At 38.2% G+C, this 19,566-nt stretch overlaps 1 protein-coding gene across 5 annotated transcripts in view; it reads left to right on the top strand.

The window, feature by feature from the left end:
* FGD6 (FYVE, RhoGEF and PH domain containing 6) overlaps nt 1-19,566 on the top strand; it is a 119,181-nt gene that overhangs the window by 66,240 nt on the left and 33,375 nt on the right. For all 5 annotated transcript variants that reach the window (XM_057486498.1, XM_036890986.2, XM_036890991.2 and 2 more), the window contains exons 6-8: nt 2,748-2,899; nt 4,880-5,036; nt 7,081-7,168. In XM_057486498.1, coding sequence (XP_057342481.1) covers nt 2,748-2,899; nt 4,880-5,036; nt 7,081-7,168 — 397 coding nt within the window. The remainder of the gene's footprint in view (nt 1-2,747; nt 2,900-4,879; nt 5,037-7,080; nt 7,169-19,566) is intronic.

A 19,566-nucleotide genomic window follows, 5' to 3' on the forward strand; every position in this document is an offset into this window, starting at 1 on the left:
CCCGTGGTCTTGCATCCTCACTGATGTAGTCAAGGAGGTGTTGGTGAGTTTAGATCTTCTGCCCCAAAATAGTTTTGCCTCTGGCTCTTAAATGTCATCACACTTTCTCAAATTATCCTGGCTGTTAGCATTTAGGAAAATAACCAGACATATGTTGTAATCAGCCTTTTTATTAAAAAAAAAAAATGTTCCTCCTTCCTGTGGCACCAGTTGTAGAAATAGTTGGCGTTCATGAAGAGCTGAGAAGTTAAAATTTGTGTGTGTGGTTCCTGTGTGAATTGTTACATGTGGCACTGGTGCCATAGCACATGGCTTTCACAGGATGGTGGCCCAAAAGGTGAGGCAATGTGATTGTTACTAGGGTTGCCCTGTGTGAATCTGAAGGCCATGAGTTGCAAGTAGAGCTCTTGGTGTGAGTTGTGAGGGCCTGGAGTAAGGGGTAGCCTTTTCTGTTATCAGAAGGTACCATGAAAACCAGTTGATTTCCTAGTAGTGCTTAGAATATGTAACTTTCTGATCTTAGGAATAATTTGTGATAAATAGCTGAATATGAACTCTCTAAATTATATTTTGGTGTGCTGCACATAATTTTTCAAAAGACATTATGGGCCATTGGTTCATCCAGAGCTACCTACAACCATTATCCAATAGTCCTGGAAAAAGTGAACTTTTGTCTAGTGTGCGTCAGTGGCCTCCAGTTAGAAGCAGCATCTCAGTGGCCAGCCCAGTGTGGATTTGGCTAGTCTCTGTTGAATGTGTCTCAAATAAACAAGTTTCCTTTTTGGCACTGGTGGTACACATATGGAATGCAGAGTCTGGCAAAAGCTGTGTCGAACAGAGCCTTTAAGCTACTTAGCAGCTAATGTCTACTGTCACTGTTCTGACTGAGGCAATACCTTCCAAACTGGAGGATAAAAGTTATCCTGCTGCCAAGGGGCAAATATATTCATCATTTATTACAGCAGAACAAAAGGCAGTGCTTACGCTCTGTGGAATGAAGAACTCTTGCATCTAAAGTATATTGATCATTAAGCTGGTTAAAACAAAAAACTACAGATGTTGAACTGTTGTGCTTTGAATACATTTACAGTTGAAGAAATAATCTGTGATACGTAAATTTATTCTGTAGCTCTGCCTGATAGAAAATCTAATGACTGTCAAAAGTGTTAAGTTGCTCCATTTTCTTCTCTTAGTAAATGTGAGTGCTGACAGGAACAAGCTGTTGGGAGGTCAAACTTGGCCGATATCCATTCGGTTTCTGGAGATGCTTAGTGTGGTTTTCTGGATTGGAGTTCATGCAAGTTATGAATTCTTACTTTATATTACAGTAATCAATTGTAAAAATAGTTCTTTAGTTTCTGATCTGAGTAGTTGCTTCTTTTGGGCCAGTGTAACTGTTGAACCAATAAAGTTTTAGTGAAGAGTTTATTAGACCGTGTTCGGCATGAGAGGATTTGACCTGTCTAAAGTAGCCATGCTTTAGAAAAGGAATTCTTTCATGTACTTTGAGGTTGTATATGAGGTTATTGTCCTTCAGAATAAACATAAGAAATGCTTATGGTTAATGTGTGTATGTTGGAAGCAGGTGTTGAAGGGATCTGGAGAAATCATTGTCTGTGTGTGTGTATTTGATTGGCCCAGGGAATCCCTGAAGAGGAAGCAGTGGAAAGAAAGAAAGGTGAAGCCCAGTGAAGAGTCTATTTACCCAGTCTTTAATTTAAGATTTTAATTAAACCTACTCTTTCTGAGAAGAAACAATCTTTGTTTTTGAATTCTTAGGACTGTGTAATAGATTCCACTATTGATTTACTTATTCATTAGGAGTGGGCCTCAGGATACAGGGAAACCAGACCAGCGCCAGTCTCTGACCCCACCCTTTCCAAGTCCTTTGGTGTGAGAAGGTGTGCTGGTGTGGACTTGCCCTCAAACATGGCAGAGTTTTCTAGGGAAAAGTTTACCAAAGAAGAGTATGTGAGGAGATATTTGTGACAAGGGTAAATCCTGGTGAATTTATGGGGTGGTCAGAAAGTGGGAGAGGAGAAGTTTTAAGGTCCAACAAAAATATTTTGTTGGTTCTGTGTGCCCAACACATTGCAGAAAGGTTCATGCGTAGTATCTAACTAACGTCTCGTAACCCATGTAACAGATGAGCAAAATGAGGCTAGCCCAAGGAAATGGTAAATCAGAAGCCAGGGTTTGGATCCAGTATCCTTGGGTTATCAAGAATGTGCCATCCGCCTCCACATACCTCACCTAGAATGCTCCAGTTGTTGCGAAATAATTACTGAAAATGGGAAAAGGGACTTTCCAGAATAAAATCAGTTAACATTTCTTGGGACTTTTAAAATAAGTGGATTGTAGTCATATAACACTACTGAAATACTTTGAAGACTACTTACAGTTGTAGTACAATCTCCAGATACCCCCTTAGTACAATTACTAACTTTGGAGAGCAAACCAAAAGATTGAAGAGGAATGTCTCACAGTCTGTTTTAAAACCAAATATCTACTGCAGTCACTTTGGGCTGTTGTGTTTTTTATTTTTTAAATTTTTGTCTAGGTAAGTGAGATAGGAGGAAGGTGGGTACTTTCTATTTGAAATTCTACATGGAAAATCCAGTTTGGAATTTATATTTTTTAGGGAAGAGGAGGGATAAAGGCTTTTAATCAAGTATATTTTTGGTACAGTCATATATATATATATAGGTGTGTACATACATTGTTTTCCCTCCTCTCCCCTCTACTAGGATTTCCGGGATGCTGTAGCCCATGCTTCCAGACAACTTGGGAAAGCAGTGATTGAAGACCGGGTCCTAAATCAGATCTTGTACTACTTGCCTCAGCTATATGAGCTCAACCGGGATCTCCTGAAGGAACTGGAGGACAGGATGCTGAACTGGTAAAATGGACTGACCAGCTTTCCCAGAGTTTTCAATATTCAGATGAAACCATAAGGGCCTTGCATGTGGCACAGAGGTGTTCCTTACACTGGGTTTTTTCCAGATACTGAATTTTCTTGATGGTTACGTGGAGATCAATCACTTTAGAGGGCCAAAATTCACAACTATGGTACACTGGGCTTGACATTATAAATTCTTTAAATTCTTTGTTAATGTTGCTTCAAAATCAAGAAGGACCCATATTTAGCTAATTTAACTTTGTGTCGATTATCTTTGATAATCAAGATTTTTGAGATTGAAGGAGTTGATACATTTACACTGGAAACATTTAAAAATGTTTATTATCCTTTCAGATACTATCCTTTAAAGTCATGAACTTTTTGCATTTTGGAAAAGAGTCATTCCCTGAGATAATCGATTTGTTTGGTTTAGAACATTTACATATGTATGACATCATTGTAGATACTGTAGATCTTCTCAAAACAGGAAAATAATACCAAAAGGTTAAGTACATCCATTGGCCATAGAAAATAAGCAGAAACTTTGGTGACATCTTTGGAGATATGTAGAAACTTTGTTCTAGAGGGATTGAGTTTATATTGTTGAAGTCCATGGGGAACCCAAAATGATTCAAATAACAAAATAGTATCACCTACTTTCATGATCAAAATTTCTCTCTAAGCTTTTTTTTTAGATAATCTAGAAAACAAAAATCTCTGCCTATTTTGGTATACTGTGCCTCTGCATGTTGGGAAAATATGCTAGATTTTACAAGTGGTTATACCTAGCTGCAGCCTAAATACACAATAACACAGAGCTAAGGATTGAGGAATGACGAAAGGGTATTTTTAAAGCCATGACAGAAATAAAATGTGATTACAAATAGTTTTCCTGTACATACTTCATCATTCTTATAAAAAAGAAGTGCATATTTATGCAAGCAAATGTTATAAAGAGGCCTAAGTGTATTTTTGCTTGTACTAAAAGTTTTCTCAAGTTTGGGTCTATAGATGTCTATGTTAAAGTATTAAGCATTCCTAAGAAACAGACTAAATTGATAAAAGGGACAACTAAAACAACAGTTTGGAAAACGCTGCATTTTTTACTGACAAAGTTATTTCGATCCCTTAATAATGTATTTCCTACTTATTAAAATATTTTTTTCTCAGGGGTCTTGAATTAAGGCATATTCTTTGGTTTTAATATGCCTTCTGAAATACTTGATTTCTTATTCAACAAGGTTTTGAAAAGCTGCTGTGTGTTAGTCAGCATCTTAAGCATTCTGGGAATATCACAGGGCACAAAACAGACAAGGTTCTTGCTCTCACGGAGCACCTGAGTGGGGGAAGAACCAGAAAAAAAATAGACAAGAAACATTAGATACAAGCAGTTTCTGACCTACAGAGATGTGAAAAAGATGATGTTCTAGTGAGTGAAGATGGGTGGCCAAGGAAGGCCCTTCTTAAACTGACATCCGAACAAAAAACAAGAGCCAGCCAGCGTTCCATATTTCCAGACATGTGAAGCCATTAGTAAATTTGAAAAGTAGGAATGAACTCTGTATGTAGAAAGAATATAAAGGCGGCCAGTGTGGTTGGAGAATAATGAGAAAGGGAGACAAGTGTGAAATGGGTCAGAAAGGTAGGTAGTCATGGGAACTACAGGGCTTCCAGAGTGGAAGGAGGTGAGGACTTTTTCCGCTAAGTTGGAAGTCACATGATATGATACGCATTTTTAGACTCGAGCTGCACATAAGGATGAGATGGTGGAAACAGGGAGAATAGTCACTGAGCTGGCAGAGTCCAGGCAAGATGTGGCAGTGGAAATGGAGAAGCTTCGGTATTTTGAGATAACGTCTTCGAAGAACAGAAAAAAAGACAAGCTAATGGCTTGGACATGGAACTCTGCTCTTCACTGGATATATTTTGATACATTAGTGACTTTCCTTTTGTATGTTGTGTATCTCTTCTCTATCTTAGGACTGAACAACAAAGAATTGCTGATATCTTTGTAAAGAAGGGACCGTATCTAAAAATGTATTCCACGTACATTAAAGAATTTGATAAGAATATAGCTTTGTTGGATGAACAGTCCAAGAAAAACCCAAGTTTTGCTGCTGTTGTGAGAGAATTTGAGGTATTTTTGCTGCCTTCTCATGTTGAACCCATCTCTTTTATATTTTTGTTCACTTTTAAAGCTTTAAAGTGCAGCGATTGAAAACAAATATGTTAAAATATAATCATTCAAAATCAAAGGGAAGATTGCACAGACTGAAAGGTGAGAAACTAGAAATTTTAATTTTTAAAATCTATTATTGCACTTTGGAGTTTTTTAATAGGTCTCTGTTTTGTTTTGTTTTTTGATTGTGAGAAAATACACATAAAGTAAAAGTTAACCACCTTAATCATTTGTAAGTGTACAGTTGACTAGTGTTAAGTACCTTCACATTATTGTGTAACCAGTGTCCGAAACGCTTTGGTCTTGGCAAAACTGTAACTGTCCCCATTAAACAGTGACTCCCCGTTCTCCCCTCCCCTAGCCCCTGGCAACCACCATTCTACTTTCTGCCTCTGTGAGTTTGACTTCTGTAGGGACATTTCTTATATATCAGTCTGCCTTTCCTTTTACTTTTTAACTAAACTACAACGATGAATGGGAAGTAAAAGTTGTTTCCATTTAGATAAATCAATAGTTTTAGTGTCAAAGTCAAGAAAAATTACTAACATGCTAATAGCCAAAGCTTTGTATGTTGACTCAAAGCTATGAGGGTACAAGCCAGATTTGACTGGAGATATGATACGATGCATTTTTAAAAAATAAGTTCTTAAGTAAACTTCTATTTGTCTCCCCCAGTTTTGGAGAAAATTTGGGTTCCTATATATTTTATTACTAATTTCTGTTTTGAAACTGAAAATATTAGTGAACTCCAGTCACACAAAACTAGAAAAGTTTTAAAAGTATCAAGATATTGCTGGTTTTTAATTTGTGCAGTAGAGAAATAATTAAACTTCAAAATCATTTGTAGTCTCTCTTTCTTCCTTTCCTCTCCTCTGATGTCTTCACACTGCTAAGAAGGAAGTGTGATATATATAGCTGTGGCAACTGGTAAATGACCCAGGTTTTCATCAGTGTCCACTGAGTTGTTCTGTTGCCTTGGCAGCAAAAGAAAACATAAGACAGGAAAATGAGCTTTCTTGGTTATGATGCTTGCATGATAGATGCTTTCTTAAATACATTATCATTATAATTTTGTAATTATTCTGTGTACCAGACCCTGGAGGTGCATGTATAGAAAAAGGTAAAGCAGTCCGAGCCAATCTGGAAGACCTCCTCCCCGCCCACCTGAGCTGTTTAAGAAGCTCAGGACGTCTTAGGATGTGGCACATTTTCATTGGCCATTTTGATGCCACCTTACAGTCCATTTCTGTGTTGGAGAATGTGGGTGAGGCGCAGGAATGGCAGGAGAGTCTGTCGTACATACTCATGAATAAAGCTTTAAAGGCAGAATCAAATGTCCCCTTGGTCAGGTCAAAATGGTTCTGGAATCAAATGTTCCAAGATACACTGTGATTTGGGGGCTGTCTTTTACAGCCTTTCATCTGAGAAAAAATTTACGTCCTTCGGGCTTATCAGAGAAGGGATGCTTAGCAAGGCTGCTTTTCAGGCTACTTTAATTTCTACAATTCTCCCCAGTACCATCTGTTGTTATCATTGGTATATTGCCTTAGGCTCTGGTTATTACTTGAATCCAATTCCCAGTAGTTTTATTTCTGCTGCCTCATTTTGAGGGCCATGGATTTCCTTCTTGGTCACAGGGTTTGTTCGTGTCTGTGAATATATTGGCAGATGCTCTTTGAAGTGGCAGCTGCTGGGTAGGGAGGACTCCTATGGGCCTTGAATGTATCGTGCAGCCACTACCGTCAGGAGAGGGCTGTGAACAAGTTTTCCCGAGGAGTCAGTGATTTCTGAGATCTGCCTGCAGGACAGGGTGGGGTAGGTAGGAATCGACCACAGTTTCACTCTTGGCATAACAGCTGTGCCTTCAAACAATGGGAACTTCTCCCTGAATCCCCTTCCAGAGTTGCTAGTTATTTAAAATTTGGCTTCCTGGGTACTTGACTCACAGTCCCAGCTTCTTAGAAAAATGCTCGTGTTTACTGTGGATACCTTTTCCTTTCAGATGAGCCCCCGCTGTGCTAACCTGGCCCTCAAGCACTACCTGCTCAAGCCAGTTCAGAGGATCCCCCAGTACAGGCTGCTGCTGACAGGTGGGCACTTCCGGCAGTTTACCGACCAACTCACGTTGCCCTTATGAAGCCCTGCGTCTCCTAAGCACACCTGTCTTTTCCTAACACTCCAGTAACCCCTTTACCTAATACATGGATTTACATATTGCTTACAACCTCACAGATATATTGCCTGAACTCAACCTCTTTTCAGTTTTTCGTCATCCTTTGTGCATTCTTTGCTCTGGGCACCCATGTGTAAGTCCTTTTGCTCAGCACATCTTTTACCATCCCAACCCCACATCCCTGTCTGTTACTTGATTAATATTATTAATCCCAAGAATGTCCTTACCCAGCCACTCAAGAACGAGGCTTGGAGTGTCACCCGCATGTATTAGTATAGCAGCTCTCATTGCCCCCGTCACTTACCTCAGAGGGTCGTCATAAGGATTGATTCATGAGCTCTGTGTGTACAATAGTGCTGAGTCACAGTAAGTTCTAAGTGAGTATTAGCTGCCAGTACCAGCAGGAAGTATCCTTATAATTATCATTTTCATTGTGTTGTTTTCAGAGTCATTGTCTGTATCTTTGGCTGGACTGTGAGCTTCAAGATTACAGAGCTGTGTCTATGTGGTTTAACCAAGGTTAATGGTTAGAAAAAAAAGCTACAGTTTGAGTAAAGGTACACACTGCTCAGGGCTCTATATTCCTTGGTTCTTGAAATCTTCACCATAGCCATGCATATGTCACAGTATTACTTACATAGATGAAATAACAGGCCTAAAGAGAGTAAGTGGTTTGACATCACAAAAAGACTAGTATACTCTCATAGGAAGCATAGCGTCCAACACGCACTATCAGGACCTCTGAAGTATTTGCTGAAACACACTGGATGTGCAATGACTTAATATACATACATGATGTGCAGCAAGAATTGTGTCAAAATGGACAAGAACACCAAAGTGCCACCCACAACTCTAAATTCAATCTATTATAATTTTATATAAATAGATTTTGAGGTACTTGGTTCTCATTTACCAATTTCCCTTTAGGCAAAGGCTCCAGGCCTTCCCAGCTTGCCTGGTGAAAGACAAACAGCTGATGGGGAGGGCCTGCCTTTCAGCCCCAGGCCCTGGCTACCCTAGGTTTCCACTAATTTAATTTGAGTTTCTAACTGTGAATCAGGTACGAGATTGTTCTCTGGGATGACAGAAGGCAAACCAAATAATTTGAGGATATCCTGTCCATCTGAACTTTCTTTCCTCTGCTTTTGGCAGAGATTTAGAACACACAGGACAAAGGGAAGTACTGATGCCAGTGTTGTGTCTTTGCTAGATAAATTCTGTGCTGTGTCATAAATGAGCTATTGAATTGCTTAAGCTCTACTGCTGTTGAATGAAGTGCTGTTTTTAGTGGCAAAAGGCAGCTATGGTTACAAATGTGAGAACAGAGCAAGATTCTGAAATTTTAATGTAAAATTATTTTTTCCCCTTACTATGATCTAAGTAAAAAGGATACACTTATGCTTAGAGTTCATGCTAAGTTTGATTTTAATTGAGAAATGGTGAAGTAGTAAAAGGAGATTAAAAAAATTCTAAGAACAGATTTTGTTTTATAATACCTATGTAATGTGAACTTGGGGTTATTTTTAGTTTTGAGTTGTCTCTTGTTTAACTTAAAGCTGTTTTCCCCTTCTTTAAATTAGAAAATCTTCTCCATTTAAGTGACACACAATACCTTGTATCTAGTAGGCCCTTGGTAAATATGAATTCAGTGAAGGGCAAGGTGATGAATGGCTTGTTCAAGGTCACAAAGTCAGGACTGAAGTTAAAGAGTAAACATAGACTTAGTAAAGCAGTAACATAGACTACATGTTCTTTGTCCTATGCCTTTTCTTCCATTGATTGAAAATATTCCCTTGCTCCAAATCTGACCTGAAGTCCTCCTTTCCCTTTGACGGCATCTCTTTCTGATCACTCCAGTCCTCCTTGACCCTTAGTATTAGTGCCATGTGATCAGCAAATATTAATTCCACACCTTGTAAATTTAGTAGTATCTTTCTAATTTGAACATTTTTTCCTTAATTTGATTATAAACTCCTGGAAGTCAAGGAGTGAGTCTTTCACCAATAATTTAGTACACCCCAGTTTATCTGGGGTAGTTTTGGATACCTCGGAGGTCATTCAGGAAGTAATTTTGGTTGGTTTTAAGCCAGGTTTAAATCATCTTTAGCCTACAGGACAAAGCTGAGATAGAGAATTCAGAGAAGACATCTCCTAAGTGGAAGATACTTCCAGAGATAGTGGAAATGTCCTTCCTGAAGCTACTCAAACTGAGTTGTAGCGGCTATGGACATACAATTATAAAGATATATTGGCATTGATACTAGCGTTTGTTTTATATTTTTATGCAGAATTCTGACTTTCCAATACTAATTTTTGTGATGTTCTTATTGTTCCCTATTTTGCAAGATATTCTACTATTACTATCAAAGTGCCCCTCTCTGTTCACTTAGATTTTTAGCAGTTGGGTTTTAAATTTGCATCTGTTCAAACAAGTTAATTAACTAGGTCCTTATCTTTGGACAAAAAAGTTCAATGACTTAATCTTTTAAGTAACCTTACAAGGTAAGTACCTTTTATTTTCATTTTAGAATGTGGAATAATTCCAAGTGCACAGAATATATAGGAGCAGACAGGAGTGAGACTGCTTGAGGCATAAATAACTTTGATTTATTAATGAGTTTCAGGCAGAAAGGGGGAAGGATTCCTGCCTGACTTAGTGTCAGTTGATTTGTGCCAGGCTTGGTTTCTTCCGGGGGGAGAGGGGAAGATTTGAGAAATGCAGAGATGAAACACAGATAAGATAGGACAGTTTCTTTTGGAATCCTTGGAGAAAGGTGAATGGAAATTCCCAGACACAGCTGCCCTGCCCCTGCTGTTCAAACAGCCATCCTATTGTCTTGCAGTGTTTTCTTCCCAGCATAGTTTAGGTTTCTATTAAGTATTGTACTGAGGCTATCTCTTCCTTCACTGGAGTGAAAAACTTTGAACTAATTCTCGGTAATATATTTTTAAGCTGAACTCAATTCTTAATATTAGAATTATAAAAAAATAAATTGTAAAATAAAGTGAATTATTTACTTAGCAGAAAAACTTGTTAATTTTACCTTTAGATTGGCTCCTCAAGGCCACTGGATCTAGCCAGATCTTTAAATATGTGTGCGGCCTAGAACCTATTTAGAGTTAGGAGAAATAGGAATCTTGAGTCACCAGTGAGGAATCAGTGACAGAAAACAGTGCTGTAGGAGTAGCAGTAATTTTTTTTACCACTGCTTATTTCCTTCCTCATTTCTTTAGGGTAGAGATTGTGTTATCGTAACTCAGTGTCAGGCACATAACAGGGACTCAGTAAACTAAAAGACTTCAGGAAATGAACGCCCTTCTTATAAGGTTGCGAATCCCTTTTTAAAAGGTTGGGAATCCCAAAGTAGTGGTGCCAGTGACTGCTTGATGGGTGAATGGATCAGTCAATTACTTTTAAGAGTAAAACACTGTACCAGTTACCCAAGCACAAAATTGTGGAAAGGACTCTGAAATGCTTCCCTTTCCTCATCCACCTCACTCGCAGGATGTGCTGACCAGTTTTCCTCTGCCTCTGCTTCCTGCTCTTTCCATTTCCCTTGTTATGTTTCAGGCTGGGCTTCTCTAAACTCATGCCAGACTGCAGCGCTATCATGCTACCTCTTATCACTCCCCCATGTAGCCTGACACGTCATCATTTAATTTCTCATCCAAGGACACCATAATGGAAAAACACACCCCTCTTGTGTCTGCTCTTTATTCTCACATTACTGCCATATTCGCGACACTTCTGACACCAGATATGTGGATTTTTTCCCCCTCACACCAAGCAAGTGTGTTCAGCACCAGCTAGGTATCCTATAATTTAATTCAATTCTGACACTATCTACCCCAAATTTAAGATCCATTCACAAGTCCCAAGTTGTCACCTGTTTTTCTGTCTAACATACTTTAAATTGGGGTTCCCATGACCTCCTCCCTGGGTTCAATAATTTGCTAGTATGGCTTGTAGAACTCAGGGAAATACTTATTTATATTTATGAGTTTATTATAAAAGAATATGATGGATAAAGATGCACACCGAGATGGAAGACATACACAGGGCCAGTTATGTGGCAAAGGGCACAGAACTTCCATGCCCTCTGTGGGCATACCAGTCTCCCACCACCACCTGTCAGCAGCCCAGAAGCTCACCAGACCCTGTACGTTAGAATTCTGTGGAAGCTTCATCACTAAGATGTGATCCATTGTTAACTCCACTCCCAGCGCCTCTCCCTTCCTGTAAGATGGAGGGTGAGGCTGAAAGTTCCAACCTTCTAATTGTGGCTTGGTCTTTCTGTTAACCAGCCCCCCCAACAGGAGCTGTTCAGGAGCCCACTAAAAGTCACCTCATCCAAACAAAAGTCAACTCTGCTATCACCTAGGAAATTCCAAGGGATTTAGAAGCTCTTTGTCTGAACTAGGGTCAAAGACCAAATAGAAGAACAAAAGATGCTCCTAATGCTCTTATCACTTAGAAAATTACAAGGGTTTTAGAAGCTCTGTGCCAGGAACCAAGAGCAGAGACCAGCATTTCCCATAATTTCATAGACATGCTTAAATTCTGCTTATTAGGAAAGTTGAACATTTATCCTACCATAATGATGGATACATGTCATTATACATTTGTCCAAACCCAAGGAATGTCCAACGCCAAGAGGGAACCCTAATGTGAACTAGGGACTTTGGGTGATTATGATGTGTCAGTGTAGCTTCACCCACTGTAAGAAACATACTACTCTGATGAGGGGTGGTGATGATGGGAGAGGCTGGGGATGTTGTGGGGGACACAAGGTATGTGGGAAATCTCTAGACCTTCCTCTCAATTTTACTGTGAATGTAAAACTGCTCTAAAATAGTGAAGTTTCAATTTAGAAAAACAAACCCCAAAACTTACTTATCCACAGTATAAAGACCACAGTTCACAACCCAGAATTGCCCAGCCCTTACTTCCTTTGCTCTAGCTGCAGTAGGTTTCTTATTCTCTCCTGAAACCTGTCCTGCAAGACTAGATTCTTTCCTCTGTTAATAAAACACTAGCTCATTCAACAGATATTTATATGGACTGGCCCTGAGCTGGACCCTCATGTACTCTGGCAGCAACACAGTGGCGGTCCCTGCCCTGGGGGAGCTTGCAGTCCTCCTCCCTGGGACCCCACCAACCTCTCAGGCTCCCATCAAGCTCTTCCTCTTCTCAATTCCTAAAAATTATATTGATCTTATCACTTGTTGGAGCTAGTTTATTTTGAGGATTTATTTTTATGTCACTTTTTTTCTTTGAAGGGGTCTTTTGTCCCTATAAAAGATATTTAATATTATAAAAAAAGAAAGTCCCTCTTCATCTTCTACCATCCTGAGATGACTGTTATATCCTTCTAGATTTTTTTTTTGTCTGTGTTGTATGTGGTATGAATTTTTTCAATAAGAAGCCTTTTATTTGTAGAAAGTTACTACACTGGTGTTGAAACAAGTTGAACAGTGAGGATAGTGGTGGAGAAAATAAAATGAAAAATCCAATTTAAAAATTCTTCTGAAATATCTTTTCTGCTTCTATATTTAGGGACAAAAAGGTCTTTTGAACTTTGATTAAATTTGGATCAGGTGGTTTCTTTGATCTTGTTCAAAATATTTATGTTCTATTGTAAGTGACTTTAACAACATATTATATTACTTTTCCTGTATCTGGGCTGGTATTAACTCCCTCTAGGTTTTAGAAATCCAGGATTTCCCATGTTGGTAGAAAAAGGGAAATTAGGAACATCTGTAATAGTGTTCTGAAGCTATAAATTTGAGCTATGAACAGGCTAATAAGCAAATTCAAAAAAAGATCAGAGTCAAATTAATACATGACTTTTCAAAAACCCTTACTGAAAAATAGAACTTCTGCTTGGCAAGTATTTGTTTCAAAACCCAGGGCTAATTGTCTACATCAAAAGTCATCTAACAGTTTCCCTATGGCAGAACTTGATGAAAGGTGGAACAGTCCTGGACACCAGCCAAGGAATTTTGTTTCTAAAGATACCGAAGGCCCTGACATAACGCAGTTCCATCCTTGTGAAATGGGAGGAGATAATATTCAGAATTTCCAATGTAATGAGCTCAGCTGTTCTGTTTCAATTCATAGTTGTGAACAAGGTATTTTGAGAGGTGGTATTTAATAAATTATACCTATGAAATATTTTAATACAATGGAAAGACCTTAGGATGTAAGAGGTAAGCATACTTCATCTGCCTGTAAGTTATAGTTTTTAAGTGTAATCTCATTTTCTCTATAGAGTAGGGGTTCTTAACTTTTTTTGTCTGGATCCCTCTCACAATGTGGTGAAAGCCTATGGATCTCAGAATAATTTAAGTTACAGAATGAAATACATAAGATAAAAGGGAAAGCAATTGGGCTGAAATATATTTATACAAATCATTTTGATGTGGGACATGATAATACATGTGTTTCTTTAATTATGTATTAAATAAGAAGATCTGGTGTTGAATGTGATAACTACCATGATTTTGAAGTAGTGGTGAGAGTAAATGATTTTTTCAGATGTCTGCAACAAGTGTGATGTGATTTATATGGTGATGAAGTCACTGGTATCAATAATACTCTGGTTTGTTGCTACATTCATAATGGAAGGAAATTGTATATTTCACTTAGAGGTTGGTGAAAATACTGTTTATTTGTTTGTTTTTGGCCATTCAAGTTTTCAGAGCCCCTAAATTCTACTCATAGACCATTATTTTTCCAATTATCAATGTTGATTTGACTTAGATTCCCTGCAAGTAGCCAAAAGCCTCTTATTGCTGGGACCTGGATTGCCAAAGATCTAGCAAGCTGAAGAGTTTCCCTCTTAGTATTTGCCAGAATCATGGGCTCACATCAGGAACTGTTCCCATTGGAGAGAACAATGAAATTCAGTCAAATTTGTATTCACTTTGATGTTTATATTTTTGCTTTATTCTTCATTTGGCTGTTCTTTGGGTAGTAAAATATGCTTACCTCCCTAACCTTAAATTTGCTCTTTGTGGATAATCAGGGTCATTGAGACCAAATATGGATAAGACCTTTTATAAGTGGGGCTTCAGTGTGCCAAGGCTGTTTCTGTACATTTGAGACTCTGACTTGATAAACTGGTAGCCTTCATGACAGGACAAGGCATCCACAAAGAAAAATGGCCTCAACCAAGCCAAAATAATGGATGTTTACTTTTGCTGGGAGACCTCCTGAGGGTTCACCTCCTTAAGGACATTCTGGATATGTCTAGTCAATCTGCCCTGACAAAAAGGAACTGAGGGTGGGGAGGATTCTGTCCATTGTGCTCCAAAATTTTGCCATAGGGAGAGCCTGGAATCAGGTTTGGGTGGTGAGTCCTTTGGGTTTGCCACGTCGGAACCAGACTTACCAACACCTGGATAGACCAGGGCTGCCTTCATCGGGTTATGCCCTGCACAGGGCTCCTGGCCAAGGTCCAACTCCTGCCTGTTCTCTTCTTGCCGTTTTGTGTGCACTGGTGAGGGGCTACATCAGTCCAAGAGAAGCAGCCTTTCTAATTCCCAGAAAGGGATTGTTTGCTTTCCAAGCCATGAATCTGTGAGCCAGAAAGCCCAGAAAAGTCACTTTTGCTAACTTCCAAGAAGCAACCCTGGGCCACATAATTCAGGGACTACAACTGGACTCATATTTTAGAGGCAGAAGAATTAGTGCAGGGGCCAGAGTACCTTTTAATTAGCCAGTCCCTAAAAATATTGCAACTGCTTAGTAAAACATAACACACGAGTGGTAACCCTAAGTGGGGTGCCATTTAGTCTGTCATACATTCAGGAAACATTTACTGAATATACACCAGACCACCTTTTAGCTGCTGGGGATATAAGGATAATTAATTCAGTCTCCATGTCTTCATGAAGACCAAGTTTAGCATTTATGCATAAAATAGTATTTGCCACTGTAAAACTACATTAACAGCTTCTGACATTATTGCCACTGCTCCCTATTCTCATTAAGGCTAACTTAGAATTCTCAAATTTTATTGATGCATTTCAAAATTATTTTGTATATAGGAATAAATAGAGTACATCCTAATATTCTGGGAGGGAAACATCAGGCAATATAGATTCTAAAACATCAATAATTAAAGATATACAATATCATTGCAAAAAATAGACTTATCAATTAAAAAAAGATTTTATTTTTGGAATAAGGCAGGCACTTGAAATACATCCTGTTGTTTATAAGAATCTAAGGTATGACAAAAGTAAGACGTACAAGACAGTAAAAAAGATTGTTTATTGAATAATCTGTTAGAATTTGAAATACTGAAGTTCATACATCAATGGATATATAAAAAATAAAATCAAAACCAAATGTAAATAGGCAGAGAACAGAGGATTTTTAGAGCAGTGAAAATACCCTCTGTGATACTATAATGGTGGACACATGGCATCATCTGTTTGTCTAGACCCACCGTGTACAGCCCTGAGTCGAATTATAATGTAAGCTGTGGACTTTGGGTGATAATGATCTGTTGGTGTAGCTTCATTACTGTAATAAATGTACCACTCTGATGGGGGTGTTGATAATGTGTGGGAGCAGGAGGTATATAGGAAAATCTCTGTACCTTTCCCTCAGTTTTGCTGGGAACTTAAAACTGGTCTATAAAAACTAAGTCTTAATTTAAAAAAGAAACCTAAATATAAAGCATGAAAATGTAGGAAAACTAGGGGGAAAAAAATTGGTTATTTACTGAAACTCTAAAGGTAGGGAAAGTAGGAGAGATGATTTTCCAAGCCCAGAAAGACAAGTTAAAAAGGAAAACACTGACCCCTTTCAACTATACTAGATATGGAAAACATTATAAAACTTTTAAATAGTCATGATAAAAAGGTACACAGTACATCAGAAGATAAATTTGCTGCATTTGTGGCAAATATGGGAAAAAAAGCTATTTCATTAAGAATATTCAAATTCCCATAGATATCTGGACTAAAAATACAAACAGTACACTCAGAAAAAATACACATAATAACTATACAGTGGCATGTCTAACATACTCTAAGTCATAAATATCAATTGAAACAAGTTATCAGTTCCCCCTACTACATTAGCAGTAAAAAACTGCAATACACAAAACTGGCAATCATTTAGTAAAACTGGTATTCTCATATATTTATATGATACTCTAAATTGGTATATCCTTTCAGGAGAGGTTTCTCTTGAAATATAACAGGTACTTAAAAAGAAACTTTTCATTTGCACTGATTGCAAGAAATAAGCTGAAGTATGGAAAAATACAAATATGTCAAGATGCTGATTAGTGTTACTTATAATTAAAATGATCACACAATTTTTCAGACATATTACCTTTCAAGAGTGTATTTATAGTTATACCTGGACAACATGTATATAGCAGAATCCTAATGGGCAAATTAGGATGTATGGCCATCCTATTTATAACACAGAATAAGACAATTTAAAAATGAACCAGAAGTCTAGTATTAGAAAACATAAGTACCAAATGACGTACCCCTATAATCGGATCCTGCTTTTCACCTACTCCTATGGAAGAGAATATATGGGCTAGAATACTTTAATGGGCTATAAAGTCCTACATGCTATTCAGTCAAGCATTTGTAAAAACAGAAGGAAGTACTTGAAAGTCATAGTAATTTTAGAGAAATGTTTATGGTTTGAGTTATCTCCATTATTTAATTGTTCAAATTTTCTATTGTAACTCCTGGGAGAGGAAATCCCGGGGCAAAGTACCTCTAAAACTGAAATCAGTCAAAGGGAGAAATAAAGTTTAAAATCCATTTATTGCTTAGAAACTGCAGTCGGGGCTGTCTCTTTCCTGCTCCAGCAGAAGCAAATCAGCTCTCTGTCTCACCTCTCAGATTCAGATGAGCCCTCCCCTGCCCAGGTAATTACCCATTGATATGGAGATGAACCTTTCTCCACCCCTAAAGAACACCTATTGATAGGCAGATGCACCAAAGCCAGGCGAGATATTTTGAAAATACTACAATTTTACCCACATCTATAATGCATTTTAGAATTTAAAAAAATAATGCTTCATAATACTTTAGAATGAGAATCATCACAGTGTTTCAATCTGGTTCAGCCTACTGATTTTATGTATGAGGATATTGACAGATATACTACAGAGCATGGCCAAAGTCACATGCCTCTGCTGGACATAACTGGGCAAAGAGAGTAAGAATCTGTCTTCTCGCTCCTAACAAGGTCTCTTGAACATTTCACCACCAAGCTTCCTTGAAGATGGCAGTAATATGTCTTGTAACTTGATACGCAATCCTTTATTTTGATATTTTAAAAACCATGTACTTTGTTTCACAAGTCAGGATAATTTTTTTTTTTCAGATAAGGGTGGACCCTTTATTATATATATGTCAGGATAATTTTAGGTTGTTTCTTTTAAAATTGGAAACTTTGGCAAACAACCTTATTAACTAGACTTATTTTTCTCTGGGTCCCACAATTCTGTCTGTGTTGTTAATCTCATTACATATTTAGGGAAGAAGAAATCTGAATAATATAAATAAAGCAAGACATGTCCAAAAATTCAAAGCACTTCACTAAATGCCCATCCTGAATGCTCATTTCCTCCGTGCTTTACTGTCAGCCTTTCTCAGCACACAGTACAGGAATCTGACAGGGTGCTTTTGAATTTTAAAGTCCCAGATTCCCACAGATGACGCATTTTAAAGAAAGGTTAACTATACTTCTGAATAGTTTTCTGCTTAAAATGATTATTCATTGTTTAAATAATCAGGAGAGGATACGGCTTACTAGGAGCCCATGTACAGAGAACTTAACCTCTAACAAGATGTTGTATTTGTTGGGTCCTCATTGTTTCACTCCAGTGGCAGAGTTGGTGGCACAGGGTCGCATATACGTGCTGTCCCTGTGTTTTGTGGCTGCTAACGTTGGATGACGGTTGTGTAGCGGTTAAGTAACTTTTATTAATCAACAATGCCACCTGGTGGCCAGAAAGTACGTTTGCAGTGTCGATAATGCACCAACCTTTTCTTCCATATGAATAACCTTGGTAACATTTGAGGCATTTTTATTAGAGAAATACTGAAAAATGCTGTTTGATTTGGCAGAAGCAGTTAAGTCATAGAATACTACAAGTCTGACATGGGAAACTGAAATGACTACTCTGTTCTCCTCCTCATTTTTTAAAAAGTGAAGCTCCTGCAGGAATCTAGGTCCTACATGGTACAGAGCCAACAGCTCCCTATGACAAACACAGGCGTGTCTGTCTGGTCTCCTTTCCTGGTTTCACCTGGGCTATAACAGTCCCTGGGGCCACTGGTGGTTTCATTGCTCCTCCCATCTGACTCAAGGAGATCAGTCACATTCTTATTCTGCAGTTAAGGCACTGAGTGATGCTTACCTGGGGAGATCGTGGTCTTGTCGTCTTTGATAAGGTGAACATTCTCAAAAGGATGTACTACAAGAAGATGCCCTGAAAAGATGGATGAATACATTGGAAAGTCAAATTTCTAAGTTTCAGTTTTGGAAAGTTGAGTTTTAAGGTGTTTTAAAAAAAATTGGCAAGGCAAGTAAACCTACTCCATTACCTCCTTGATTAGTAGCTTAATTTGGCAACAACCAGTTTGTGTATCTGTTCCTGAAAGTTCAAACTGGTGAGCAGCAGCTGAGGTTAAGTACAAGGAAAGAAAATGCAATTCAGAGGCTAATCAGACTCAGCACAGTGATTCTGAGGTCAGGATTTCCTAATACGGACATCTTTCAGTGAGCTGTTTTGGTTTAGAGAAACGTTTCAGTTTGCACAAATATAGTTCTGTATTAAAGAACAAGAAGACAAAATGGGAACTTGCCATGAATCTGATACTTAATAAATCTGCTTTCCTTTTGACACTCTCCAGCTAACGACAGGTTTAAGGAATATCACTTGATGAATGAGGTAGCCTAGGCATTGAGTAAGAAGAATAAGATTTTCTCCCTGGTCCTGTCACTCTCATAGGAGAGTTAAATATTTGGATTCACTAAACGTGGTTTATATACAGAACACATTCTGAGTGGGGTCAGAGGAAGATTAAGTTCATTTTTCATATCTGGATAAGACTAGAATGTATAATCAATGTGTTTGTTAATTTTTGTGGAGAAACCACAAATAAGTGAGAAACACTTTTTTGATTTGAAGCATACTCTCCAACTTGTATGTTCAGAGTACTTTAAGACCTAAATTGCTAGTGATGGTCTCTGATAAGGTAGATCCTATGCTGTGGTGCATAGAAGCTTAATGTCACCACACAAAGTACCTCACTATGGCTTAT

This window comes from Manis pentadactyla, chromosome 10 (genome assembly GCF_030020395.1).
Source record: "Manis pentadactyla isolate mManPen7 chromosome 10, mManPen7.hap1, whole genome shotgun sequence".
In the NCBI taxonomy this organism is placed as follows: Eukaryota; Metazoa; Chordata; class Mammalia; order Pholidota; family Manidae; genus Manis; species Manis pentadactyla.